The 27,787-nt window shown below is 45.3% G+C and overlaps 1 protein-coding gene across 6 annotated transcripts; it reads left to right on the top strand.

Annotated features, from left to right (window-relative positions):
* Positions 1-101: 101 nt before the first annotated feature.
* TAF5L (TATA-box binding protein associated factor 5 like) lies at positions 102-27,690 on the top strand. 6 transcript variants are annotated; one of them, XM_061161528.1, is made up of 7 exons: positions 793-943; positions 1,669-1,823; positions 8,463-8,595; positions 11,058-11,202; positions 14,317-14,421; positions 20,774-21,498; positions 25,757-27,689. In XM_061161528.1, exons 4-7 carry the CDS (start codon positions 11,061-11,063, stop codon positions 26,552-26,554), a joined length of 1,770 nt encoding a protein of 589 aa, XP_061017511.1. In that variant the 5' UTR covers positions 793-943; positions 1,669-1,823; positions 8,463-8,595; positions 11,058-11,060; the 3' UTR covers positions 26,555-27,689. The 6 variants fall into 6 exon arrangements, with proteins under 6 accessions (XP_061017510.1, XP_061017509.1, XP_061017511.1 ...); XM_061161526.1 differs by lacking the exons at positions 793-943; positions 8,463-8,595 and adding an exon at positions 160-240; XM_061161529.1 differs by lacking the exon at positions 8,463-8,595 and having other exon boundaries at positions 1,669-1,778.
* The last annotated feature ends 97 nt before the right edge of the window (positions 27,691-27,787 follow it).

Here is a 27,787-nt window from a genome sequence, read left to right as displayed (position 1 = left end):
ATTGGCGGAGACAGTTGCGCGTCGAGGCCCGAGCGGCCCGGCCCAGCCCGCGGCGGCTCCGCGTTAGTCAGTCATGGGGCGGCCGCCCAGAGCCGCCGCGGGGGCGGCGGGGCTCGGGGCTCGGGGGTCCGGCTGAGCCGGCTGCGGAGAGCGAGCCTGCCGCGAAGGCGACGGAGGCGGACGCGGGGCGACCCCGGCGGCAGCGGCGGCGGGGGAAGCGGGAGCCGCCTGGGATGTTCAGTGAGTGCGGGCGGCAGGCGCGGGCGCGGGCGCGGGTGGCGGCGCGGCCTAGGCAGTGGGGGCGGGGCGGGCCGGCGGGGCGGCGTGGCTGCGGGCGGCGGCCCCGCCCGGAGGCCCGGCGCGCGGGCCCGCTCTCTCGGGCGTTTAAGCTAGAGGAGTGTCTCTGGGCCAAAGTCGGGATGAAACTTGGCACATGGTGGCGGGGAGGACGCTGACGAGCGCGGCGATGCCCACCTGCAAGGGCGCCCTCGAGGCGGCCGCACCCCTGACAGCCGGCTGCGGGCTGTGCACCGCGGAGCCCGAGGCCGCGGAGCGCCTGGGCGAGGCGTGGGCGGGGAGCCGAAGGTGAGGGAGCCGGCGTCCTGGGCTCGGCGGAAGTGCGGCCCTTCAGACTGCGGCGGGGGCGCCCCGGGCCGGCCCCCCGCGGAGGCCGGCTGAGCTCTGACCTCTGACCTTGCAGGTGGCGGTCTTGGAGCTGAAAGTCGGCCTGCGGGACCCGAGGCGCGCGGGGACCGTTTGCTCCTAGGTGACCCAGCGTTGCGGGGGTGGGGGGCAGGGGACTGCGGTGGCCGAACTCGGTCTGGATCCCAGCCCTGCTTGAGGGTGGAAGTCAGAAGAGGAGTTCGGGCCCTGTCCTTACACTCAGGGAAGCTTCTCGTAGTGGATGGGCTTCGTGACTACATCGGCCTTCTATGGAAACCATGTAACTACCTATAATCTCAATGAGCATTCGTTTCTTCTTCTGGGGTATTGACTGATAACTTAAAAGTGGACTTTTTAAAAAGGATACCCAAGAAAGGAATAACGTATATGAAAATGCTTGACAAGTAGGGTGTGTTCTGTTAATACTAATTATCGGCTATTACAGTTACTTTTTTGGTAATTTGTAGGTTCCTTGTGGGCGTAAGTTTTTTGCATTAAATGTGAAGCATGCTAACTTTTGCTTTTTATGAATTATAAATATTTCCTGCCTTAAGAATCTGTATTAAACTGGAAAACCGAAAAGTGGGCTTACCTTGAGCATTTTTTTGTTTGTTTTTGGTTATCAACAGTAAATCAGATTAGTGTGTTAGGGAGTGACTTTGATGCTTCTGCCTCTAAATGTGTGAAGTTTATACTTGGTTCTGTCACTGGGGAATTAGGTAAAGGCCTCCTTTAACTATGCGGTCAACCAATTTTTTGGTTTTACTTCTGCAAACAGACATCCTTCATAATACCTACGAAGGACGTCTTTGGAGAAAGGATTTTTGTTTGTTTGATGATTCAGTTGGAAGGAGGCCCCAAAGGTGCTGTTAAACCGAGCGTTACCCAGGACAGTGCTGGAAGCCCTTCCTAGCCTCTCTGTGACAGGCAGCTTCTCAGGTGGTAACTATTCTGATCATGCCTTCAACAAGCGTGTGGTAAGTTCTCACTATTCTGTTCCCCAAGAGAACCCTTGGAGCAGCAAGACATAAAGGGGAAGAGCTCAGACCCAGCAGCCAGGTGACCCAAGCGCCCCTCCTGGCACTGTGGACCCCACGGCACCTGTCTGACTTCCTGTGAGCCTCAACTTTCTCATCTGAGGAATGTTCCCTACCCTATGGGTCAGTAAGTGCTAGGTATTAGTGTCATGGTGGTGTAGGAAACAAGTAGTGTGGTGATTCCCAGGATAGAAGTTTGTTCCTGGGTTTGGTGGGCAGACGGAATCAGGCTCGAGGAAGAGATGGCCAAGCTGGGCTGTGAGGCATGAGTGAGACTTAGGTAAACCACATAGGAGTGCCAGTTGGGGGAGAGGGGAGGGGGAGGGCTTCCTCCAGATTAAGAAGGAGCCTCTGACCAAAGCCCCTAAGGCTAGACAACGGGGTGGTACCCACCTGCTTTGTAAACAAAGACAGATCAGAGTAACCTTGATATGACTAGGTGGAGATGGGATTTTTTTTTTTTTATCTTCCCCACTGGTGGAGGAAGGAGAAAGTTTTTAAGCTGATCACAGATGGCATCGGATTAGCTTTTTGGAAAGATTATACCTGTAGTAATGTGGAATTGAAAGAAGGGAAGGCTCAGCCACTTGTCCTGGCAGCTTTATGTCTGCCTTTTGACTCTGAAAGGAAAAGGACTGCTTACCAGAGGCAGGCATTTTAATCCAAATCTGGAAGCTTAGAGAGCACTTTGAGAAGGCATGAAAAAACCTGGAGACCATTCCAGGCAACTTTTTCTCTTGAAAAGATCTTTAGGGATGTATTGTATATGCCTAACTACAAGGCAGGATTTCCCCCCACCTCCCCCGTGAAGTTCAGTTCAGTCACTCAGTCATGTCCAATTCTTTGCGACCCCATGAACCGAAGCATGCCAGGCCTCCCTGTCCATCACCAGCTCCTGGAGTCCACCCAAACCCATGTCCATCGAGTCAGTGATACTATCCAACCATCTCATCCTCTGTCGCCCCCTTCTCCTCCTGCCCTCAGTCTTTCTCAGCATCAGGGTCTTTTCCAATGAGTTAGTTCTTCGTATCAGGTGGCCAAAGTATTGGAGTTTCAGCTTCAACATCAGTCCTTCCAATGAACACCCAGGACTGATCTCCTTTAGGATGGACTGGTTGGATCTCCTTGCAGTCCAAGGGACTCTCAAGAGTCTTCGCCAATGCCACAATTCAAAAGCATCAGTTCTTCTGCGCTCAGATTTCTTTATAGTCCAACTCTCACATCCATGCATGACCACTGGAAAAACCATAGCTTTGACAAGATGGACCTTTGTTGGCAAAGTATCCCTCTTAAAAGAAAGTGTCACCACATGCTTAAGTGTCTCCTATTACAAACACTATAATTACGCTTTCCAACAACAAGGTGCCGTTTGTGATAGGTACTGGACTGAAACAATCTCAGTCAATGCTAGTTTGGGATTATTTATACAATCAGAATAGTATTAATAAATGATAAGTAAAAAAGGTATGCCCACCTGAATGGGTATTGATGGCTTTGTTGAGATTTCCGGTGATGTGTGGGTTCAAGAAGTGCTGTGTCATAGGTGATTTGATAGATGCGAAGGTGATGTGTTATAGAAAATGGAATTGATGATTCAGAGTGGCTAAATTGACCACAGAGGCATAGATGTTGAAGATATAAGTGGATGCTTGCGTGCATGCTAAGTCGCTTCAGTGGTGTCTGCCTCTTTGCTGGTCAGTGGTTTCTGACTTTATAGACGAGAGCCCGCCAGGCTCTTCTGTCCATAGGATTCTCCAGGCAAGAATACTGGAGTGGATTGCCATGCCCTCCTCCAGGGGATCTTCCTGATCTAGGAATGGAACCTTTTTTTAAGTTAACCATATATTTTTCTTTATTAATTTTCCTCTTGCAAGGGTAAAGTTGTCTTAGGTTTGAGCTTGTTTTTATTTGAATGTTTTACAGAAAGTAACTGCTGCTCTGCTTGTCTGCTGGAACAAATTCCCTTTTCCCTTCTTATTTTTTTTTAACTTGAAGATGGTTTGAAGAACGTTGTATATTGGCAAGCTTTAGAAAATACTATAGAAAATTCCCATTCATAAATCTTTGTTTAGCAATCAGATAAGATACCTTTCTGGTAAGATGTTTTTAAATGTAACTGTTATCTTAGTAACCTTACAGGATTTGAGAATAAGAAAAAGGTAGTACCATTTTTACAAGCAAAATACTAAACTTTTGGAGATTTTACAATTCAGTAATCAGAAGTATTTTGCAAAACTTTGTGAATTGACAGTTTTAAGTTATGACACTGCTGCTTTACTTTCACAAAATAATACCATGCTCTGGAACTGTGTTGTTCAATACAGTAAGCATTGGCCACGTGTGGTTGCTTTAATTAAAGCTTCAGTTCTTCAGTTGCATTAGTCACATTTTAATTGCTAAATAGCCCTTTGTGGCTGGTGGCTGCCACACTGAACAGTGCAGATGTACAACATGTCCATCACTGCAGGAAGTCCTATGGGTAGTACTGTTATTTTAGTTTTTAAGTCATGTCCCAGTCTTTTGTGACCCCATGGACTGTAGCCCGCCAGGCTCCTCTGTCCATGGGATTTCCCAGGTAGGAATACTGAAGTGGTTGTCATTTCCTTCTCCAAAGGATCTTCCCGACCCAGGAAGTGAACCGGCATCTCCTGTACTGGCAGATGGGAAGCACGTGGGCAGTACTGCTCTAGAATAAAAAAGTGATCTTTCCACTGAGACACACACAAGGGTTTAATGTCACTAAAGCATCTCCAAAACCTCATTTGAATCCTGTTTCAGAGAGAATGATAAACATAGGAAACCATATCCCCCTTATTCTGAGAGCACAATATCCTGTTTCTTCTGTCTGCAGACGTTGTAAATGGAGTACATGTGAAAAGTTTTCTTTATAAAATCAGACATCGTAGATATAGGTAGCCATGCTATAGATTGTGCCATACCCTTTCACATTAACACAGTTTTGTATAGAAATAAGTTTTCTGAGCCCTAAAACAGTGTTGAAGCAGGAATTAAATATTCGTGGCTTTCTTGGTTCATAAAAATCCAGAGAAATCACGCGCCCAAAGTAAACCGTTGAGAATTCCAAGCAGGAGCTAGACAAAGCTCACTTTATTTTTAATGTGAATTTCCAAGATAAAAGCCCTGCTCTAGGGAACTGTCTATCTGGGGCAGCTAAGCAACAGTGGTGGCAGGAGAGGGCAGCTGGCCTAGGTTGTGGAGGACGATGTTTAGCATGGAGCAGCATAATCAGATTTGTCTTTTTCTCTGACCACCTTTGAAAGGGTGTTTGAGGTAGGCCTAGAGGTGGGAGGCTGTTGTAATAGTCCAGATGAGAAGTGATTTGTGCTGTCAAAAAGCAGCAGTGAGGATATAGTAGCACAGTGGCTCCAAGACAATCCTGTCTGGAATAGAAGGAGATGGTGGCCATTTAGAAGTGAGGTTGGGGGAGATAAGAGAAGATGACCACTAGTTTTTGCTGGTTTGGTTTTGTTTTGGTTTTTGTTGTTGTTGTTGTCTCTGTTGGTGGTTGGTGGCACCATTAAGCTGGCTAGGAAAACTAGAAGGAGGAAGTATGGAAGGAAGAGAATTTGAGCACATTGCATTTTAGATGTTGGCAGCATCCAGATAGAGAAATCTTTCAGTCTTGAGCTCAGAAAGGTGATCTGACTACAAACAGCATAGAGTCTTGTGTCACGGTGCTGTGATGCAGGGAATGTGAAGTATGGAAAAGGGGAACCAGAAGACATGCCTGCAGGGGAGGTGGGTGTTCAGCAGCCTGGAAACCATGTAAGATAGTAGGGGGACAATGACTTAGATTTGACAAGATTTGAGGAATCTCAAGTCTTAGTAAACAGCTCGCCAATGTTGGCTGGCTGGGTAAGGAGACTAGTGCAGGTTTGGAGTGGCTGGGGGTAGGAAGCTATAGGAAAAGAAAGTAATTGATAAGAAAAGACTTCTGGGACTTTATGGAGGTCTCAGCTGATGTTAGAGAAGATCAATTTCTCTGTCATCTGGCTGCCAGACTGTATGGTTTCTGCTCCACCCTATCCCCTCCCAGATTGTACATTGCTTCCTGAGCCCCGAGCTGTGAGCCTTATTCTTGTAGCATTTGTTTCTTAGGACACCATGGGAAAGAGCACAGCTTTTAATTCAAGTGTATTCTGCAGGTTTTAAAATTATATGATGTATGACTGAAATCAAGAATAGTCTGGTTCATTTATTTTTAAGCTATGATTTATATTTCCACAAAGCATTTAATCATGATGATTAATGCAAAAACTTAGGTTTTTAGATGCTACTTAGAATGATCTGTCAGTGGATTTTGCAAGCATGTAGAATGCTGCAGTGAAAGAAGAGAACTGATATGTGAGTCCTTAGTAGGCACTTTACATCTCATTTCAAAAGTATAAAATGATTTTTGTCAGTTTTTAAACATAGTTACAACTGGAAAACATACACTTAAAAAAAAACAGAAACACCTAGCTGCTGTCCATATACTGAGAGAATTGATTTGAGGATAGTGATGGTAAGTTTGCCTAGATTTGTTTTGAATTCATTTATCCTCAGAGCTGCCACCTTGTATCTTAGGAGTGAGGGGAGACACACTATTCACATGGTACTCTATAGGCATCTCATGGAATTGGGTAGTCCTTAGCCCATGAAGTGCTGGGCTGGGGCTGCCTCTTTAAGCACCCCTCCAACCACACACATTTGAACATGTGGGTGGGGTTAGGCTGCAGGGGAGAGTGTTAAGAGAGCAGCTGTGGTTCTTTCTTCCTGGCATTACTTTGAGGCAGGAAGGTGATCCTGTCCTGATCTTCTGTAGCAATTTTGTTGAAGTATTAAATAATAGACAACTATTAATGCATGAGAAATAGATACATATTAGGTCAGAATCCTCATTTTAGTTTCCATAAATACTAATAATGTGATATGAAAAGAAAGGTATGTATGTATTTTTAACTTTAAAGTTAAAATATTTTATGTCAATTGAAAATTAAGAGAAAACCTGAAATTTTTTGACAAAGATGTAATCAGATTGAAAATCAATTTAAATTTAAAAGATTTTATAAATATGGGAGAAGATAAATAGGTAAGGGAATTGCAGTGTTGGTCTCATGCCTGAGTCTCTCAAAAAGACAGGTCCATTTTAAGGAGGGTTCGTTTTGTTTTGGTTTTTCTTTTCTTCATGTGTCCATTTATGGGTGTTCGTACTGTGGAGATCGGGCTTCCCAGGTGGCTCAATGGTAAAGAATTCACCTGCCAAGCAAGAGACGTGGGTTCAATCCCTGAGTAAGGAAGATGCTTTGGAGAAGGAAATGGCAACCGTCTCCAGCATTCTTGCCTGGGAAATCCCACAGACAGAGGAGCCTGCTGGGCTATAGTCTGTAGGGTCGCAAAAGGGTCAGAAATGATTTAGCTACTGAAAAACAACACGGCATCTAGGGAAATCAGTCAAGGAAGAGGGACTGATTTCTCTGCAGAACTTTTTCCACTTGTTATTTATTTCATTTAAAATACGTGTGCACTGGAATCTAGTCCAGGGAAGTCGGTTGGCTCATGTTTCTGATATTTTAGTTGAGTGCAGCTGTAAAAGAGACTTAATGCCTACGTTCCTCCCCTTGAGATCCATGGCCTTGCAGATGATACACTGCCTACCTTCCGGGAACATCCTCATAAGTGGTGGTTTGGAGCCAGAAGCTACTGTTTGGGGCAGCTAACTTGGGCAAATTCATTAGAATCTGTATTTACAAACTAGTTTGTAGTAATCCCCAATAGGGCCAGTTGTGTTTGTTTTTTTTTTTTTTTTAACTGTTGTTCTAGCTGCTTTCTCTTTGCTGTCTCTTTTCCCCTTCTTACGTTGTCCCACCTTGGGCTCACCTGTCATTTCAGGGTCTGCTCTGTCAGTTTTCCCATGTCTTTTCCTGTGTACATTTTTTTCCTGTCAGACAGGTAACCTCTTAACTCCCATCTTATTTGAGACACTAAGGGACATACATTGATAGTTTGCATTCCCATGGCAATAAGAGATGTTTAGTAGGAAATCTGGAAAAGTTTTAGTTTCAGCTAAAATATGAGGAATTTGGTTGCTTTGGAAGAGCTTGGAGACTAAGAATTCTATCACTGACTCAACCATGTCAGACCCACTGCCTCTCCTTTTTAACAAATATTTGATACTGTCTCTAGATAATGTAATCATTCTATATACTTGCTTTAAAATAACATTTATGATGTTGTAATATTTTATATTTGTATATAAATATATGTGTTTTTGTATATGCATATCTCCAGCTTTACTGTTCTGTTGTATGACTTTTATGCAATGAAAAGTCAATCTTCAGATTATGTTTTTAAAAAATCTTTAGATTATGTTTTGAAAGAGTTAACATGAGTCAGTTTGCAAGGATTATTTGTCAGTGATTTTGGAACAGCTTGTTTGGTGCAGTATATGGATAAAATAGTTATTTGGTTATTCACTGAAAGAAATTCCAATGGATAAAAATTATATATGGATAAATTTTTTTAATATTTAAAGAATAACAGATTTTTGAAACACGAGGAATTTTAAATCTTAAAACAAATGGAGGAAATCACAAAAGAGAAGTCCAGTACCTATAATTGAAACTGAAAACTTAAACATATCCAAATAAATTATCGAAAACACATCTTCTACACACAGAAAAATTAGAAGCCCTTGATTTAGAGAAAGTTACCCTAATGGGGACAGTCACATGTGTACGGATAATGTTGTTTGCATTCCAGAAGGGACACCATGTTTTGATTCTGAAGAAGAAAATATTTTTTACATCACCGGAGTGAACTTAGAAAATTCATCCAGCTGTCAGTGTTCATCTGGACTGCAGTATTCTTTACTCCAGGCAGCGGAGTGTTTGAGGTCAATAGCAGCATCAGTGGTTCCTGATATTGTGTGTGTGTGTGTATGTATTTGGCAGGGCCAGGTCTTAGTTACGGCACGTGGGCTCATTCCCTGAAGTGAAAGTGTTAGTCACTTAATCGTGTCCCACTCTTTGCGACCCCGTGGACTGTAGCTCACCAGGCTTCCCTGTCCATGGGATTCTCCAGGCAAGAATACTGGAGTGGGTTGCCATTCCCTTCTCCGGGGGATCTTCCTGACCCAGGGATCAAACCTGGGTCTCCTGCATTGCAGGTATATTCTTTACCATCTGAGCCACCAGGGAAGCCCCTAGTTCCCTGACCAGGAGTTAAACCTGGGCCCCCTGCATTGGGAGCACATAGTCTTAACCACTGGACCACTAGGGAAGTCCAAGGAGTTTCTGTCATTCTTGATCATAAATTTAGCAGTCAAGGAAAACAGTCCTTTTGAAGGGGAACTTTCAAACTAGCTTGAATTACCACCTCGAATTAGTTTGAATATTACCCCTGCATTTTCTCCCTTATAAGAATTCATGAGAGGATTTCCCTGGTGGTCCCTGGTGGTCCATTGAGAGTCCATGTGCCAGTGCAGGGAATATGGGTTCAATCCCTAGTCCAAGAGATAGCCACGTGTCGTGGGGCACCTAAGCCCAAGAGCCACAACCGCTGAAGCCCATGTGCCCTAGAGCTGGTGCTCTGCAACAAGGGAGGTCACCGCAGTGAGAACCTGTGCGGCTCAAATAGAAGGGTTGGTGAGAAGTTTTCTGATGCGTCCACACGTCCCCTTATTGTTTGGGTGCTTGTCTGTACCTGGTGTTACAGGTCAGGAGAGTGGCAGACAGCGTGACTGACGTGTAAACACACTGATCTGAATGGAGGGGGGAGTCTGTGGGGCTTCTGTTTTTTAGCTGTTTTGTACTGGGGTACAGCCGATGAACAATGCTGTGATAGTTTCAGGTCAACAGCAAAGGGACTCAGGCGAACAGCCGTGCATGTACATGTAACCGTTCTCCCTGTGGGGCTCTAGTATTAGGTTGGTGCAAAAGTAATTGTGGTTTTGGACCGTGAATTTTAAATCATTATAACTAGGTTCAGACACATCTTTATTAATCAAAATAGGAGAACATAGAAGCTGTTACAGTCAACACATTTTTGCCAACAAGAAGTAAGTTTATTCCTGTAGCATAAAAATGCACTTTGGGATTTGACAAACTCTTGGAAAGCAGGTTCTGCCTTCTGCTGGTTGTAGAAACATTTTCCCTGCAAAAAGTTGTCAGATGCTTGAAGAAGTGGTAGTTGGTTGACGAGAGGTCAGGTGAATGTGGCAGATGAGGCAAAACTTTGTAGTCCAATTCATTCAACTTTTGAAGCATTAGTTGTGTGACGTGCAGTCAGGCGTTGTCATGGAGAAGAATTGGGCCCTTTCTGTTGACCACTGTTGGCTGCAGGCATTGCAGTTTTCACTGTATCTCATCGATCTCCTGAGCATACTTACCAGATGTAATGGTTTCACTGGGATTCAGAAAGCTGTAGTGGCTCAGGCAGGCAGCGGACCACTGAGCAGTAACTGGGACCCTGTCTGGTGTGTGTTTGGCTTTCGGAAGTGCCTTGGAGCTGCTTCTCAGTCTAGTCACTGAGCTGGCCATCGCTGGTTGTTATATGTTTTTGTCTTACATCACAATCTGATTGAGAAATGGTATATTGTTGTGTATATTAAGAGAAGACAATACTTGGAAATGATGATTTTTTTTTTTGGTTAGCTCCTGAGGCACCCACTTACCAAGTTTTTTCACCTTTCCAACTGGCTTCAGATGCCAAATGACTGTAGAATGGTTGACGTTGCGTTCTTCAGCAGCTTCTTGTGTAGTCGTAAGAGGATCAGCTTCAGTGATTGCTCTCAGTTGGTCACTGTCAACTTTGATGGCCAGCCACTACTCTCCTCATCTTCAAGGCTCTTGTCTCCTTTGCAGAATTTCTTGAACCACCACATTAGCTAATTGATCATTAGCAGTTCCTAGGCCAAATGCGTTGTTGATGGCACAAGTTGTCTCCACTGCTTTATGACCCATTTTGAACTCAAATAAGAAAATTGTTCAGATTTGCATTTTGTCAAACCTCATTTCCATAGTCTAAAATAAATATAAAATAAACAGCAAGTAATAAGTCATTAGCAAAAAAAATAAGGTAAGAAATGTCATTAAAACGTTATATAACATAACTACATTTATTTAAAAATGTATTCCAGTATCAGACAGCAAATTTAACAACACAAAAGCTACAGTTACATTTGTACCAACCTAATATTTAAGCTATTCTCATTTTCCATGATTGAAGTTGGCCAGGTGGTCATTGGGACAGTAGATCAGGTGGGAGAGAGGGTGAGGTTGGTCACTGAGGCTCTCCAATCGGCCAGGTGGCCCCTACCCATCATGACATCCAGCTGTCCATGTGACTCCCCCACAGGTCATGAAACGGGTCCGCACCGAGCAGATCCAGATGGCCGTGTCCTGCTACCTCAAACGCCGGCAGTACGGGGATGCGGACGGCCCACTGAAGCAAGGCCTGCGGCTGTCACAGAGCACCGAGGAGATGGCTGCCAGCCTCGCAGGTACCTTGCCCTTCTCCCAGAGGCAGCAGCTGGCCCAAGTGCCTCTTTGAAAACCCATCATGACACGTCCTCCCTTGGAATCCCAGGGCTTTTGAGCTCTACCTCATGTTGTGTGCGACTTTCTCCTTCCCTGATCTGGGGCAGGGTTGTCTCTTCCCTCTTGCATGGGCCCCTCCCGTCTCACCTGGGCCTCACTCATGGAAGGCCGGGTTCTCCAGAATGAGTCCTTTGGGAAGTGGTTGTAAGTGTTGGCATCATACGCATATTCCTGAGGCTTAGAATGTGTTTCTGCTTTTGTTGTTTGAAATTGTTTTGAAATTGGATTTGGATTTTTTAGAAAAAATTTTGAGAAATTTTTCCTGCAGTACTTTTAGATTGGTTATAAGCGTCTTTAAATGGCCAAGGGTGAAGCTTGAGGTTACAGTGCGTTCTCTAGCTCAGCACTGGCTCCTCATAAGAAGCCCAGCAGGCATCTGCCTCCTTATCTTCCATGTCAGACTCACTCACTGTCCCTCCCCTTCAGACTCAACTGGGTTCCCCTGACAAGGGCGGGGCCAGGTGATGGAATAGATTAATGAGTGCTGTACTGTTTCTAGTAAGATGGCCAGGGTCCCGGACATGAGTAACTCCTTCGAAGCTTGGCATCACAGTCTGGTAAGCTCCTGCTGCCTTGTGTTCATTGGAACCTGTGCTGTTGCTGATAGTAGGGCAACCTACTGTTAAACCAAACTGTTAAATTTGTGTTCTCAGTTGTCTTGATTTAGATACTATGGCATATCAGGAGAGGGCCTGTTATTTCTAGAAAACTGCCAGGAAAAGTGAGAAGCATGAAATATGATTACCATAAAATTTTATCCTGAATAATTTAATTGAGTAATCTGAATAATTATGTCTGCATTCAGCAGACGATCTTGAAGGCCTGCCGGTGGCCAGGTGCTGAGACGTTCTAGAGAGAGCTGAGACTTGATCCTGGTTTCTGAGGTGCTTCACATTACAGTTGGGAAATGAGGCAGATAAATCAGCACTCGTGGGAGAGCGACATAGTGAATCCTGTGAGGGGCATGCTCAGCCTCCATGCAAACAAAGAACATACTCTTTACAGGTAGATCTGCAGGTCAAGAGGGCTTCCCAGAAGGTCTGGTGGTTCCCAGCATGTAGTCAGGGGTCAGTAAATCATAGGAAGAATGAGCTGAGTTTCCAAAGAACCATTAGGAGCTTATCAGGGGGAGAGTTGAAGGGGAGCATCCAAGGTACCAAATGTGGATTTTTGGAACATGACTCTAGTGTCCGTGTTAACCGAGGAAGGGCCAGATGAGAACCAGGGGAGCTACTCAGAAGCCTCCGGTATGAGCCAGTCTGAAGTGAGGACAGCCTGAGCTGAAAGGCAGTCATCAGAAGAGTGCCGGGAGGACTTGTGACAGGACTCGAGACTGGCTTCCTCATGGAGGGGCAGCAGGAGGAGGCTGTTCCTACATGTGCAGCCTTCCATCAAGTCTCTTGAGTATCAGAGGGGACACTGATTATTCTCACCCATCTCCCCATCTCTCTGTGTTGTATGTCATGGCTCTACAGCCCTGCTGCATTAATTACTTCCATGCTTAATTACACGTGTGTCAGTGTTTTATCCAGATTATTGCCAAAGATGGCTCCTCAGCCCTAAGCCACCTTTTTCCAGTCCTGAGGTTCGCATTCCCAGCAACGAGGGTAGGAGAACTTTGCTTTTCTTTTTGAAAAGCATGAACTCACAAAATGGTGATGAAGTGTATGTTTACATCCTGAGTATTCCAGCCTTCTTCCTCCTCCCATTACCGAGAACTTTGGCAGCCAAGCACCTGCTGACCAGGAAGGTGATTAACTATCGCTGGTCCCTGGTGGATCCGCCCTGTCCAACAGAAGAGACCTGAAGACATCACCAGGAAGATGCTACCCGGGTCCTCTTGGCTGATAAACCCACGCCCAGAGTTCTTATCAGCTCTGTGATGCTGACTTTCAGAAAACTAGGGAGTATTGGTTCAGACCTTGAAAGAAACTGATCTACTTCACATGAAAAATGGAAGTGAAAAGAAATGATGAGAAGCATCTTGGAGAAGACAAACAGCAGAAAGAAGAAAAACCTCAGAAATACCATCACTGATAATCTTGAAACAGGAGAATGCTATTTTGAGAGAAAAAAGAACGTTCAAATATTTGTGTTGTTATTCAGTTGCTCAGTCATGTCCAACTCTTTGTGACCTCACAGACTGCAGCACGCCAGGCTTCTCCGTCCATCACCAACTCCTGGAGCTTGCTCAAACTCATGTCTGTCGTCCCCTTCTCCTGCCTTCAGTCTTTCCCAGCATCAGGGTTCTTTTTTAATGAGTCGGCTCTTCGCATCGGGTGGCCAAAGCATTGGAGCTTCAGTTTCAGCATCAGTCCTTCCAGTGAATATTCACAGTTTGATTTCCTTTAGGATTGACTGGTGATCTCCTTGCAGTCCAAGGGACTCTCAAGAGTCTTCTCCAGCACCACAGTTCAGAACCACTTATTTATGTATATACATGTATTTACATGACAGTACAACTGAAAAATCATTAGAAGAGTTGAAAGTTGAGAAAGCCTCCCAGAGAGTAGAGCAGAAAGATAAAAAATGGAATCTGGGAGAGGTTAAAGGATCAGTTCGGTAGGCCTATCTAGAAATTGTAGGAGTCACGAAAGAGAACACAAGAGAGTGCCAACAAAATGACTCAAGAGAATGTCTCAGAAATGCAAGGTGTGAATCTCCAGAGTGAAAGGGGTCCCAAATGCCCAGCACCGAGGTTGAAGGTAGACCCATCCCAGGGCACGTGATGGTGCAGTACCAGGTCCTGGGCTCAGTTGCATCCCAAGGAGCCTCTCATGAGTCTCTGCACCTCTCCTCTCATCTGGCTTGTGTATCCTGTGCTTGATACCTTTCGTTCCTCTGCTGGGCAGGTAGATGTGTCAGTCCTACTTAACCAGAAGCCCAGCGTCCTTTGAAAATGTCCTGAGATGCCCAGTGCTACTGACACCCCTCAACACCAGCTGCCACCCATCCCGCCACGTTTTAGGCTAATGATTGTCTTTCTGTCTGCATCTTGTGTGTCTCTTCCTCTGTAGTCCAATCAGAATCTGGTTGTGCCAACATAGTGTCCGCAGCCCCTTGCCAGGCAGAGCCCCAGCAGTATGAAGTGCAGTTCGGACGGCTGCGGAATTTTCTCACCGGTAAGTACTCAGCGCCAGCACCCTTTTCTTGTTAAAAAGGGGTGATGCACATTTCCCTCAGAACCTGCTATGTTCCAGCTGTGGTTTAGATGCCAAGGATCCAAAGGTAGTTGAACACAAGTCTTGTATTCAAACTTATAGTTTGTTGGAACTCCTGAGAGAGTTAAATCAGATGCTAAAGGGCTCTGAGCATGCTATTCGTTAGTCCATGGCCTTCAGCATAGTGACTGTAACTTGTGCTGAATAAGTGGAGGCTCAGTCAGCCCTGTAAGGATGCCTCCTTACATGCAGCGGATGTGAAATGGACGTTGCTATCACTGCCGGTAAGACAGTACATCTCAAAATGGCCTTTTTCCCTTGTTTCCAAAAGTGCAAGAGAGTTATCATACTCATGAATCAGCAACACAAAAAATTAAAAGTTGTAATTTAGAGCAGTTTGTGGGTGGTGTAATAACCGTGGAAATACAGAACCAGTAGATATGAATTATAATGAGGTTTCATAATTCACTTTTAAAAATGCAGTCATGTAGCCTGCCTGGTGCGTGTAGTTCCTCATACATGGAGTGAACGAGGCTATTCAAAGGCAAAACCAAGGGATTTTGACTAGTCCTAGGACGGTTGATTATAATTTTAATGTTGGAAAGATGATTGCAGTAAAAGTGACTACGTTAATTCTGGTTCTTAATCAGAGTCTTTTGTTGAGTACTTTCCTTACACAAAACACCTTGAGGTGCAAGAAATACAAAACTTTCTCTGTCCTCAACAGATGGAGAGTAATTCGCCACATCGGTTAGTAGAAAATTATAGTTCAAATACTTTGAAGTAGTTCTATTTTTCTTTCCTTATTTGAACAATCCTTGAGTTAATAATTTTAGTAAGCAATCAGTATATAAACCAAAAATAATATACCTGATTACACACAGAGTTCTAATTTTACTTCACCCGCATAGCGGCTAGTGTTTTAAAGCAAAGAATCCACATTTCCTGCATTCTGTAGTTGGGCAAAATGACCACAGTGTTACAGGAGATAAAGTTTACAAAATAAAACCCTAGAGAGGGTTATCTTATCAGTTTCACAGATGTTGAGTGATGGGATTCATAAGTAGAGAATAGTCTGTTAAATTGTTACAGAAATTTAAAAATTGTGAAGATTAACAGTTTAATAAAAAAAGTCTATTATGTTTAAACTGGAAAGAAACTCCAGTAAGATCATTATATCATATGAATGTTAAATATTTCAGAACAGTGATCAGTTGCTTTCTGTGTCAGCTAAAGATAAAAAAAGAAAAATTGGATTTATAAAAAGAATTTCAATCAGAGGTAAGCAAGAACTTGGAGATGAGATATTTTTAACTATTGGCATTGGTTTTTGAGACTTTAAGCAATTTTTAAATTTTTTAAAATCTGTTTTTAGAAAATTATTTCACTTGGTTTTTAAAATACAGCTATGATTTCCCCTTAATAGATTTCTCTCATCAATCTAGTGATGAAGGTGGTTTAGAAAGAGTTGCCTGGCCTCATTTAGCCCTTGTATCTGTTCAGACTCTATGTACATGAGGCATTGATGGCACTGGGGCTAGGGGTAACAGAGTGTGTTGGTGGGGGGCCTGCCCTCTCATGAAGGAGCCAGACAACTTGGGAAGCTCCAAATCTGTCGCTGAGATAATCTCTATTAGCCTTTTTCTGTGTAATTTCTCATCTTGTTTCACAACTGAGAAAGTTGCCTATTTGTCTATAATTTGATTCTTCAGTCCTTGGTCACAGGCTGTCTTGAGAGGGAGAATATATATGGTTTTTCCTTACAGAATGTTTTTTCCTGGAACATTTTTCTCTACCATCAGGTCTCTGAAGAGTAGTCAGCCAAATCAAATGAATAGTTATCTCCTGAGCCCCAAGATGGAAGTATAACATATAGTCATTAATCTGAATTGAGGTTAACGCTAAGAGGGCTGAACGTCACCGTTTCTGCATGAGATGTGACAGGAGGGAAGTGTTCTCATTAACCAGTGTGGAATCAGCCGCCAGGTATTGAGTCCGCATTTGAAAAGGGGGAGAGGTGGGGGTGTGGCACTTAGAGGCGGCTTTCTTGAGGAGGGTGGGCTTTACATTAGCACTTGGAGTTCAGACATCTGTGGAAGAGAAGTAGAAGGATTCGGGCTCTGTGCGGAGGCATGAACAGGGGCAGAGGTGGTGATTATGTTTTCAGGAACCTTGAAGGAGCCCTTTGTTGAAAATGGGCATTCAGATTGGAGAGAAAGACAGAATGGAGAAAGGCTGAGAAGTGTGACCTTCATCCTGCGTGATGGAGACCAGCCTGGGTGTGACTGTGGGTATGGGAGCAGTGGACAGAGTGTGTGTTAAGGGGCGATGGAGGCCAACCCCAGTCCACAGAGGCCCTGAGGAGGGAAACAGGGCTGCAGAAGTGGAAAGTGGTGTCTTGAGTCCATAGTTCATCGTCAAGGTGGGATATCCAGGAGTAAAGGAGGGAGAGCTGAGAATGACGGGCTTTACTGAGCAGAGGTAAGTCAGGTTTACATGGTTAGGATGATGGCATCCTGCTGCATAGCATGTAAGGTACAGAACTCAGCATCAGCTGTGGGAAAGGACAAATTAAAGGCTAGGAGATGAGAACTCCTAAAGGAGATAATGGAGAAAGTGAGTACTAAGGCTGTGGCACCTGCAACATATTTCTCCTCTCGAAGCTATAGCGTGAGAGGTTCTGTGAGCTCACCTGTTGAGGGCCTTTTCTCCAGGGCACACAGTAGGAAGAGCATCGACTGCAGTCAGTCACTCTGGATCTGAACCTGGGGATACCTGGGACTCTTAGATACAGTTTGGGTGTAAGTACCTGGCTTATTGAAGGCACACACGCAGTGTTAGTTCCTTAAAGTGAGGTGAGCCTTTGAAGAGCAAGGGAGGAAGAGGAGCCCACAGGCATGGATGGGAAGGGTCAGGCCAGTGGTGCTGCCTACAGACAGAGGAAGGAGGTGGGTTGTGTCTGAAGGCCCAGCCCTGCGGACAAAGGCCAGGGAATGAGGACCGGTGTTTGTTTGATTTAGTGTCCTTTCAGTAAAACATGAGGTATATATTGTGACTGCAAGGGAGCAAGATTAAAATTGAGCTAAAACTTCAAGTTAATCTCACCTTGTTCCAGATGTGTTGATGGGTATTTTTTATACCTAATATACTGTTCTTTTCAGACAAGAGGGAATAATTAAACAGCTTTTGAAACTATGAACTGAAACAGCAGTGAATATCAGTTAAGTTTTAAAGTACTGCATCCATAAAGTACTGCAGTATTTCTAGATGGCTAGTGTTTTTTTTTTTAATCCTGACCTTAGTAAATCAAAATACCTCTCATTTTCAAAAATAAGCCTGAAACTTAAGATTGTAAGGAGTTGAAAACAGCCCTTCACCCCAATAGAATATATTGGATGTCTAATTCATAAAATTTAATCTTTTTGTTAGTATTTTGAGGTTGAAATTTTCCAGAGGTCTTCTGAAGAATTATAGTATTCAAAGAAATACCAAAATCTGTATTAGGGTTCTCCAGAGAAACAGAACCAACAGAATGGAATGTATATATAAAGAGGTTTATCTTAAGGAGCTGACACACATGATTGCAGAGACTGACAAGTCCAAAATCTTCAGGGCTGGCCTGCAGACGGGGACCCAGGGGAGTCACAGTTCATGTACAAAAGCAGTCTGCTGGCAAAGTCCCCTCCTCTCTTTGTGCCCCTAGACCTTCAGCTGATTGGATGAGCCCCACCCACATAGGGAGGGGAACCCCCTCTGCTTAGTCTACTGGTTTAAATGTTCATCTCATCTAAAAAATTTCCTTCACGCAAACATCTAGGATGTTTGACCCAAAATCTAAGCACTATGTCCTAGCCTCATTGACACATAAAATTAACCATCACAAGTCCACCCACTATGAACTTGGCACCCATACCCATCTTCTTAAAGCATAATTAATCTCCAGATAAAGATGATTAACAAGGTCATAATTCTGCCTAATGCTCGGTACAGCTATATTTGGCCTCTCAGTGCGAGTAGCCAACTAATTGGAAAAGACCTGATGCTGGGAAAGATTGAAGGCAATAGGAGAAGGGGGCGGCAGAGGATGAGATGATTAGATTGCATTGTTGACTCAATGGACAAGAATTTGAGCCAACTCTGGGAAAGAGTGAAGGGCAGGGAAGTCTGGCAGTCCGTGGGGGTCACATAGAGTCAGACATGACTTAGCAACTGAAAAACAACAGCCAAAAATTTCCTAATCACTTTCTCAGAAGAAGAAACAAAGCCCACAGGTAGTGTTTGCTCTTCTTGAAATCCTGTGGTTTGAGTGCTCTGATATAGGGACTTCCCTAGTGGTCCAGTGGTCAGGACTCTGTGCTGCCGCTGCAGGGCTCTTGCGTTCAGTCCCTGCTCAGGGAACTAAGACCCTGCATGCCATGTGGCCCAGCCAACAAGAGGAGTAAATACTATGATGCAAAGTCAGCTTAACTTATATTCTGTGGTAGGGGATAAGAAAGAAAACAAAGATATTTGCTTATGTACAGATACTCACACCAACATGTTCACAATAAAATGAGGAGGAGTACTCATGATAGTTACAGTTCTGGGGTCTGAAACTGGTCACATGGTCATAGCTCATCCTTAACTACCTTCTACTCCCTATTCAGTATTGCTTTTACCTTTATTTAGCACCTCAGCTGGTCCTGGTTCTTTACGTGGTCCTGCCTTGATTGGATTGCTGCGTTTGTTTTATCCACCGTCGCCTCAGGGGTGGTCACACTGAGGTGCCGTACGTGACCTCCTATGTCGTGGACACGCTCTCCTCTCCCCCGCTGTGGAGCAGCAGCGCAGCTTCCCCTCGGCAGTCAGGCTCAGTCACGCAGCCAGCACCAGAGCACCCTGCGCCTGTCAGCTCAGAGGCAAGAGCCTGAAGCAGCTGGGCAGCAGCCCCAATTCAGTGTGAGATCGCTGTAATTGAAGTTCATCTTCTAAGAATGCATTTGAGTGGGGGCATGTTTATCCTTAAATGCACATACTGTGCAGTTAATTCACCTGTGGTAAGATAAAATAGAGCATTAAGCAGAGGTAGCGTGCTGGAACCATCTCCCTTCCGATTAGAGAGATAAGTGCCCTAATTCAGTATTCCTAAATCTTGAGACAGGTGTGGATTCCTTTTCATGGAATAAAAAAGGAAAATACTAGCAGAATGTTCTATAAGTGCTAACTTAAAGCATTTTTATATTAATTTACTTAGGTACATACAGACATTACACTAGACATGAAACTTTTAAGCTTCATTTATTTTGCTTGAACCTAAACTCATTTACAAATAAAGTACAAGCAAAATCACAAAAACTAAAGTTCAGATTAGCCAGTGAATGTGACAGATGGATTTTGCCATAAATAGCTCACTGCGCCACACAGACCAGGGGCTGGTGTTCCCTGGCTCCCCCAAGGCGCTGGTGCACCGGTGTCCCTCCTTGCTGGCCGTTGCTTCTGTGCATGTGGCCGTGGGACCTTTGCCCTGTCCCAGCTCTCTACCTTCCCTCACTTAGGTGTCACACACACACACCTCTGTGCTGTTCTCGTTAGCCTGTGACCAAAGTATACACTTACTTGAACATTCTTTGTCATGTGGTTTCATGTTGTTTCAGTCTCACTTTGGTAAATGGTTTAGTTTTAATGACATGAAAATGTTCCTCTTATAAATTATCGCTGCAAAGAGAAGTTGTCCTTTTTAATCAGCAAAATCAAAATGAGTACACTGAGAGACGTGAGACACGTAGGGATGAACAGTGTCGTCTTAGTGCTGGGACATGCCAACCAGGGAACTGTACGTGTCCATGAGCCCACTGAACTCAGAGCTTCGATGTCACTGCAGGAGATGAGAGCGCTAAAACTGTATGCCAGTACTTGCTGAAGGCCATCCAGATAACCCTGAATTTACCTGTGTTTCCTTTTTAAATTGTCAAGTTAAAGTTTCTGTGCAGAACTCAGATATCCCCAGAATCCATGTAAGGTCTCTCCGAGGTTTGAGATCCCAATTTGAGCAATGCTAATACTTCGGGGAAAGTGCTAACCCAAAGGCCTGGATGCAGGCTCCTTTGCATGTGTGTAAGAAGAGGTTGGGCATCAGATTCCAGACTTGCTGACCTTCTGAGTCTATGATCTTCCTTCCTTGGTCCAAAGGCTTCGTCTACAAGTTTCCAGAACTTTGTGTTGGGCTTATACTTCAATCCAGAGCCTCAGGAAGTAGGGTCCTGGCCAGAAGGGGACTGTGCGCTCCACAGGAGACCATGCTGGTTGTAAAGGCTTCACTTCTTTTTCCTTACAGATTCTGACTCCCAGCACAGCCACGAAGTGATGCCTCTCCTCTACCCTCTCTTTGTCTACCTCCATCTCAACCTGGTCCAGAACAGTCCGAAGAGCACAGTGGAAAGCTTTTACAGCCGCTTCCATGGAATGTTTCTGCAGAACGCCAGCCAGAAGGATGTCATCGAGCAGCTCCAGACCACACAGACCATCCAGGACATCCTGTCTAACTTCCGGCTGCGAGCCTTCCTGGACAACAAGTACGTGGTTCGTCTGCAGGAAGACAGCTACAACTACCTTCTCCGCTACCTCCAGAGTGACAACAACACCGCGCTGTGCAGGGTCCTTGCCTGGCACATCCACCTGGACGTGCAGCCCGCCAAGAGGACGGACTACCAGCTCTACGCCAGCGGGGGCTCTTCCCGCGGCGAGGGCGGTGGCCTGGAGCCTGCCGACGTGCCAGCACCCATCCTGCAGAATGAGGCCGCGCTGGAGCTCCTGCAGGAGAGCATCAAGCGCGTCAAGGACGGCCCCCCCTCGCTCACCACCATCTGCTTCTACGCCTTCTACAACACAGAGCAGCTGCTGAACACTGCAGAGGTCTCCCCAGACAGCAAGCTGCTCGCGGCAGGCTTCGACAACTCCTGTATAAAACTGTGGAGTCTGCGCTCCAAAAAGTTAAAGTCAGAACCCCATCAAGTAGACGTGTCCCGCATCCACTTGGCTTGTGATATCCTAGAGGAGGAGGTAGGTATATCGGTTTTTCTTCCCTGCACCTGCCTTACTAATGTGCTTCGAGTATTCTTACCAAGCATGACAGATCTTATCGCAAATGAACTTCATTATATTCCTCATCATATAACTAATGCCAGACTAATGCCTGGTGACCTGTAACCAGTGAATTCCTGCTAATAGCCAGCCTTGGCCAAGAGGAAAATGTTAACGTGAGCTGAACGTCATTAATGAATGGTCAGTATGTATGTATTACTGCCTGAAATGTGGATATCATTGCTGAGCCTAAAGACCTTTAGCTATGTGTGTGAGTGCGCATGTGTGCATATATAAGCAATCAGAAGTAGGATTACTGGGTCAAAAAGTATATTGCCGTTTCCCAAGAGTAAACTAGGATGCTGTTTCTCTTTCCCCTCCCCACCCCCCCCCCCCCCCCACCCTGGGTGCCCTCGGCCTTTCACAGCAGTGCAGTCCTCTGACTTCACCCAGGGTATCCTGTTTTCGTCCAGCAGTCAGCATAATGATCTTGTTTGCTTTGATTGGGGGTGGTCATTGAAAAGGGCTGGCCCAATGGCCTGAGTTTCAGGTCACTGAGAAGCACTGGCTCAGAGAAAGCGAGGGCAAAATAGACATGGAACGTCACAGAGTTCACCTTGCCTGAGAGTGGTGCCTCAGAATTTGCAGGGAGAATACCTTTTTCATACCACCGTTGGAATTCAGGTAGCTCAGACTCAACTTACTTTGGATGGAAAATTCTTTGCACTAGGTTGAAAGGTTAAGGATTTAAAAAAAAAAAAAAAGTCACTCAAGTTAATTTCCATTGCTGGTAAGGATGTCAAGAATATTGGATGTACAAAGTCAGCCTTTTTTACTTATTCCTGTTTTCTGAGTCATTTTCCAGTTAGTATGGCCTTTGAGTCTTTGCTTCTTGAAGTTGAAAGAGGAAAATTAGAGGAGTTTGTTATGATGAATAAAGAATCTAAATTCTGATGCACGAACTTTGATTTCTAGAATCTGTAGTGCCCTCCAGAATATTTTTCATTGCACACATATTTGAATTATCAAGTTTCTCTTCATTGGGGACAGTTCTAGCTTCTTGGGGGCTCTTCACATGCCGTGAGGGATACTGCCCTCATTTACTCTCAGTTTTCTATTTAGAAAAATTATTCCTGCTGACCTTACTAGTTTTAATGATATGATACTGGTTTGGGGATTAGTCTAGGCATTAAAAAATAATATAAAGGAAGATAGCAAAGGTAGAAAGATAGGTGCAAAGATGGAAAGAACATTAGGTTAAAATAAAAATTTTTAAGATTCTCCGCTGGCTACCACTGAATTTTATGTGTGAATTTTATCTCATTTTTTAAAAAATCAACAGCAATAACCAAAACCTTCTGTGTAAGCATAAAATTACCCCCAATTCAGCTGGATTTACAGCACTGGCCTCAGCTTCTGCCATTTCCACTGGAAGAGAATATTGATTAGCCTTGGGAATCTGTTTGCTGGTGCAGCGCTGCTGCTCCTGTCACCCTGGTGGCAGCAGCCTCCTCCTGGTGGAGACGTGCGGAGTGGAAAGCGGGCCTGCCCTCCCACTTTGCCCCGTACTGGACGACGGAGAGAGCTTGTCAATGGGCAGCTGCACGTTGTTAATGTTTGTGCAGCATGATAAAACCACAGGTACCAGAAAGGAGGACTTGCCCTCCTGTCCAGTCATGTGGCTAGGACAGCAGCCTCCGCCCAGCAGCGCCTCTCTGTGTTCAGTTCATTAACGTCTGCTCACTCTGCCCCAACCTGGCCATCTTCAGGTTTGAGAAGTGAAGTCAGTGTTGTCAGTAATGCTCAGTTCTGTAGCTGTGTACCAGACTGTTGCAGATCTGTGCTAGCCAATGGGAATACAGTGTGAGCCATATGTGTAATTCAAGTTTTTCTAGTCAGCACATTAAAAAGGTAAGAAGAGGTAGTTGATATTAATTTTAATAATGTATTTTCAATTCATTATAGCCAAAATATTGTCATTCTGCATGTAAGCAGTATTTTCAAAGTTTTAATGAAATCTGTTACATTCTGCCTTTTAGTCCTAAGCCTTAGAAACCCTTGTGTATTTACACATATAGCACATGTCCATTTACACTGGCCAGCAGCCACCTTTTCTCTCCTCGATCAGGCTGCTCTCTGCTAACACAGTAGCAGTGTCTCACCTGCTTCCAGGTCTTACCCACTCCCAAGCCCAGCCATATTTAATTTCATTCAGCTCCATTGGTGGCTGATTGGAGAACAACCCAAGGCTTGTTCAGATCCCAAAGCACACTGACCGAGGACTGACCACGCTGACCCTAACTGACCCCCAGCTAGGGTGCTGGGGGCTCCTTGGTCTAAGGCAGGGTCAGCAGACTGTAGTACTCAAAGAGCCTTTATACTTATTTTTCTTATTCTTTTAAAATTTCTATTTTAAACTTATCTTATAATGTATATAATACAGTTCATTGTTACGTGAATGTACTTTACAAATTAAAAATTCCCATTTGGGATGCATCTGGGGTAGAATTTACTGTGGGGGGCAGTGGTTAGACAGTTGGAGAACATTTGGGGTGTTGTCCTGTTAGCATGGGAGGGGTCTGTATGGTCAGGCATGGGTGACCCATTGCTTGTTCAGGGTTTCAGCTCAGCTGCACTGAGGCCATTGTGGGGCTGCCTCAGCCACAGAAGACAATGTGGCCAAACTATTTTAAGCTGTGGTCCTGGCAGGGAGTTGATAGGGCTAGCCTGCAGGACTGTTCTGGTTTCCCTGTTTCTTGGTTTATAGAGTCAGCAGGCACTTTGCACAGGCTCGGGACAGTCATGGGGCCCCTGAGAAGGTTGCCTGTCTCCCAGCGCGTCCTCCTGTCTCTGCCCCAAGCACTCGGAGGCGGGACCAATGCCAGGACTTCCTGCTCCACATGAAGATGTCTTACACCTCAGAGATAAGTTCTGATGTAGAACAGTGAGTCATTCCTGAAATTTTAAAGTGTTACTGTAACCTCTTTGGAAAGGAAAATTACTAATATTCTTGGTAATACTCAGTAGAACCTTAAGCTCCCAAATGCTTATGTATTTTCAATGTTGATTATCCGGAATAGCCATTTTGAATATCCATGAACATCAATGTTTATTTTCTCTTAACTCTTCTCAAAAATGTATACGTTGGAGGCATTCATTCTATTTTTAATTTAATAGTTTTCAAATAGAAATTAAAAGGATGGCTTTTCTGTACAAAGGCTCACAAAGGTATTTATTTCTCAGCCAGCAAGGCCCATTTGGTTCAAGAAGCTTCATCTTAACTCCTTATTCTTCCAGTGTAAAACTGAAACTCATTTGACTGTATGAATTCCAGGATTGAGATATTTGCAGTTATAAGGAGCTTGTCTGCAAGAACAAAAGGAAAGTAGATTTGAACCCAGAGAATATGCTTGGGTGTGCAGCAGGGGGCCTCCCCCCCACCCCTGCCCCTTTTACCACGAGTTGTCTTTCTTATCCCCACACATAGGGGTTTATTTCCAGGAATCACAAGAGTCACTCGACTCTGAGAGGAATTCTGAATCCTTGCCTCCTTTTTCACTTTGGGAAAATATTTGGGCCGATGCAGAAAGTCACGGTTTCAAAACTGTTCTTTCTTTTTGGGTACCAGCCATTCATGTCTGGTTACAGAGCGTGGGTGTAAGTTACTGATGACTGCACTTGCCTGGCCCACGGTTATTTCTGTGAAATGTCCAGGTTTTATTTTTGGCTAAACTCCCACAGCGGTTCTGTATACATCTTGAAGTGAAACCACATCTGCCTCCATCACTGACCCCAGCTGTGGGGTGATTTTTCTCAGTGGACTAAAAACAGGGAGCACTGTGGCCTGCAAAGCAGCCAAGACTGACAGGTGAAGACATGCCCGTAGAATCAAAGAACCCAAGAACATAACATCAAAAATAAATTTTTTCTACTGATGGACTTCTGAATTTTGACGTCTGTGCTCAGTGTAAGAGTAAGGTCCACGGTCATTACTCTGCAGTAGTAGCCTTGCTAGAGTGTTAGCTGCAAGGTGAATTTAAAGAAAGCAAATTTATAAGTTGTAGGAGACTTTTTATTCAGTTACACAGTTACAAGGTGCTCTCCTGGGGTCACCCTGAAGGACAGAGTCAGGTACTGGGTAAATGCTGTTTCCCAAGCAGGTCTCTCTGTTTCTGGACATTTTGTTCTCCATGGCAGACCGCTAAACTCTTCTCCTGTGTATCCCCACGACCCCCAGGATGACGAGGACGACAACGCGGGCACGGAGATGAAGGTCCTGCGGGGACACTGCGGGCCAGTGTACAGCACCAGGTTCCTCGCAGACAGCTCAGGGCTGCTCTCCTGCTCCGAAGACATGTCCATCAGGTACTGGGACCTGGGCAGCTTCACCAACACCGTGCGGTACCAGGGCCATGCCTACCCCGTGTGGGACCTGGACATCAGCCCGCACAGCCTGTACTTTGCCAGCGGGTCCCACGACCGCACGGCCCGGCTCTGGTCATTTGATCGGACGTACCCACTGCGAATCTATGCTGGGCACCTGGCAGACGTGGACTGCGTCAAGTTCCACCCCAATTCAAACTACTTAGCCACGGGCTCGACCGACAAGACGGTGCGGCTGTGGAGCACCCAGCAGGGGAACTCGGTGAGGCTCTTCACGGGCCACCGCGGCCCTGTGCTCTCCCTGGCCTTTTCCCCCAACGGTAAGTACCTGGCGTCCGCGGGCGAGGACCAGCGGCTGAAGCTGTGGGACCTGGCGTCCGGGACCCTCTACAAAGAGCTGCGGGGCCACACGGACAACATCACCAGCCTGACCTTCAGCCCGGACAGCAGCCTGATCGCATCCGCGTCCATGGACAACTCTGTGCGCGTCTGGGACATCAGAAGCGCGCACTGCAGCACCCCCGCGGACGGCTCGTCCAGCGAGCTCGTGGGCGTCTATACCGGCCAGATGAGCAATGTTCTGAGCGTGCAGTTTATGGCTTGCAACCTCCTCCTGGTGACCGGAATCACACAAGAAAGTCAGGAACATTGATTTGGATCTTTGATATGACAGACTGGGGCGTGCGAAGGGCTCCAGACGGCAAGTCTTAGGACAGACAGAATCCCTGACTGACTGTGAAGACTCCCCGTGTCCCCCCTTGCCCTGCCGATGTCCCGAACCCACCACTCTCCACTCAGCCCCCAGGTGTGGAAGCACAGGGGCAGGAAGGGTGGTGATGGGGAGCAAACGTGAGATGGGAATCACGGAGACCCCACTGTGTCCTCGTGTGGCCCCTCCCTATCTCTGGCGCCAAGGTGCCCTTGCCTCGCTGGGACTGCACTTGACCTGAGGATGTTTGCCAGGCACCCTCCCCAGGAGCAGTGCCGCAGGGTCACCGGGTAGAAGGGACTCTCTCCAGGTAGGAATGCGGGGGTGAGAATTAGGCAAGGGGGCAGGGTCATCCTGGCAAATGTTTTTCTTTTTCTGTGATTACAGAGAACCAGGACTGTTTATTATTGTTATTATAATTATTATTGAGAAGAGGAGACCTAGCACTGGCAGAGGGGGCTTCTCTGCTCTCATCTTTCAGGTTTTACTCCTGGCACTGGCTGTGACACTTGGAATTTTGAGGTTCAGGGAATTCAGAGAACTTGGTCGCACAGTGTGTTGGGAGAAAGGGAAATTTTCTGGGTGACAGTTGGACCACTCCAGCTGATATGTTTCTAGAAGTGGGTGGGCAGATTTGACTGAGAAAGTCTTGGGCTCTTGCAGCAATGGTGGGAAAGAAAGATTCTTTTTGTGGCTGCACTTCTATTAACAATTCTGTCCCCCAAAAGGTCGGATTGTGGTAAAGAAATGAAAATAATTAGAAGTGAAAAGTCAAAAGAAAGAATTAAAAAATGTTGAATTTCCAAATGATTCCGAGGTGTGGCTTTTCCAGCATCTTTTCCTCCTGAGATCATCCCTCCCACCTGCTTTGCGATAGCAGTTTAACGAACAGTCTGTGAAACAAATCATAAGTACGAACACATGCATCGAAAACTATGCTCTGAGGATGAAGCGACTTCTAATTTGTGGGAAAAGGATTAAATATTTCTGTTTTCTGAAAAGAGTTATTTTGTATTTTGTTTTCTATTAAAATGTGTTTAGTTTCAAAAAAACAGTGTTGGCATCTCTTTTAAACTGAGGACAGGCGGGTGTGTGAGCTGTTTTGGAAGGCACAGCACACCTGTCTTCGGAGTGACAGCCGGTGGTGCAGACTGGACTCCCCAGATGCCCTCTTGT

This window comes from Dama dama, chromosome 15 (assembly GCF_033118175.1).
Source record: "Dama dama isolate Ldn47 chromosome 15, ASM3311817v1, whole genome shotgun sequence".
In the NCBI taxonomy this organism is placed as follows: Eukaryota; Metazoa; Chordata; class Mammalia; order Artiodactyla; family Cervidae; genus Dama; species Dama dama.
Note: the sequence above shows the minus strand (reverse complement) of the source record. Positions and strands in the feature narration are given on the sequence as shown.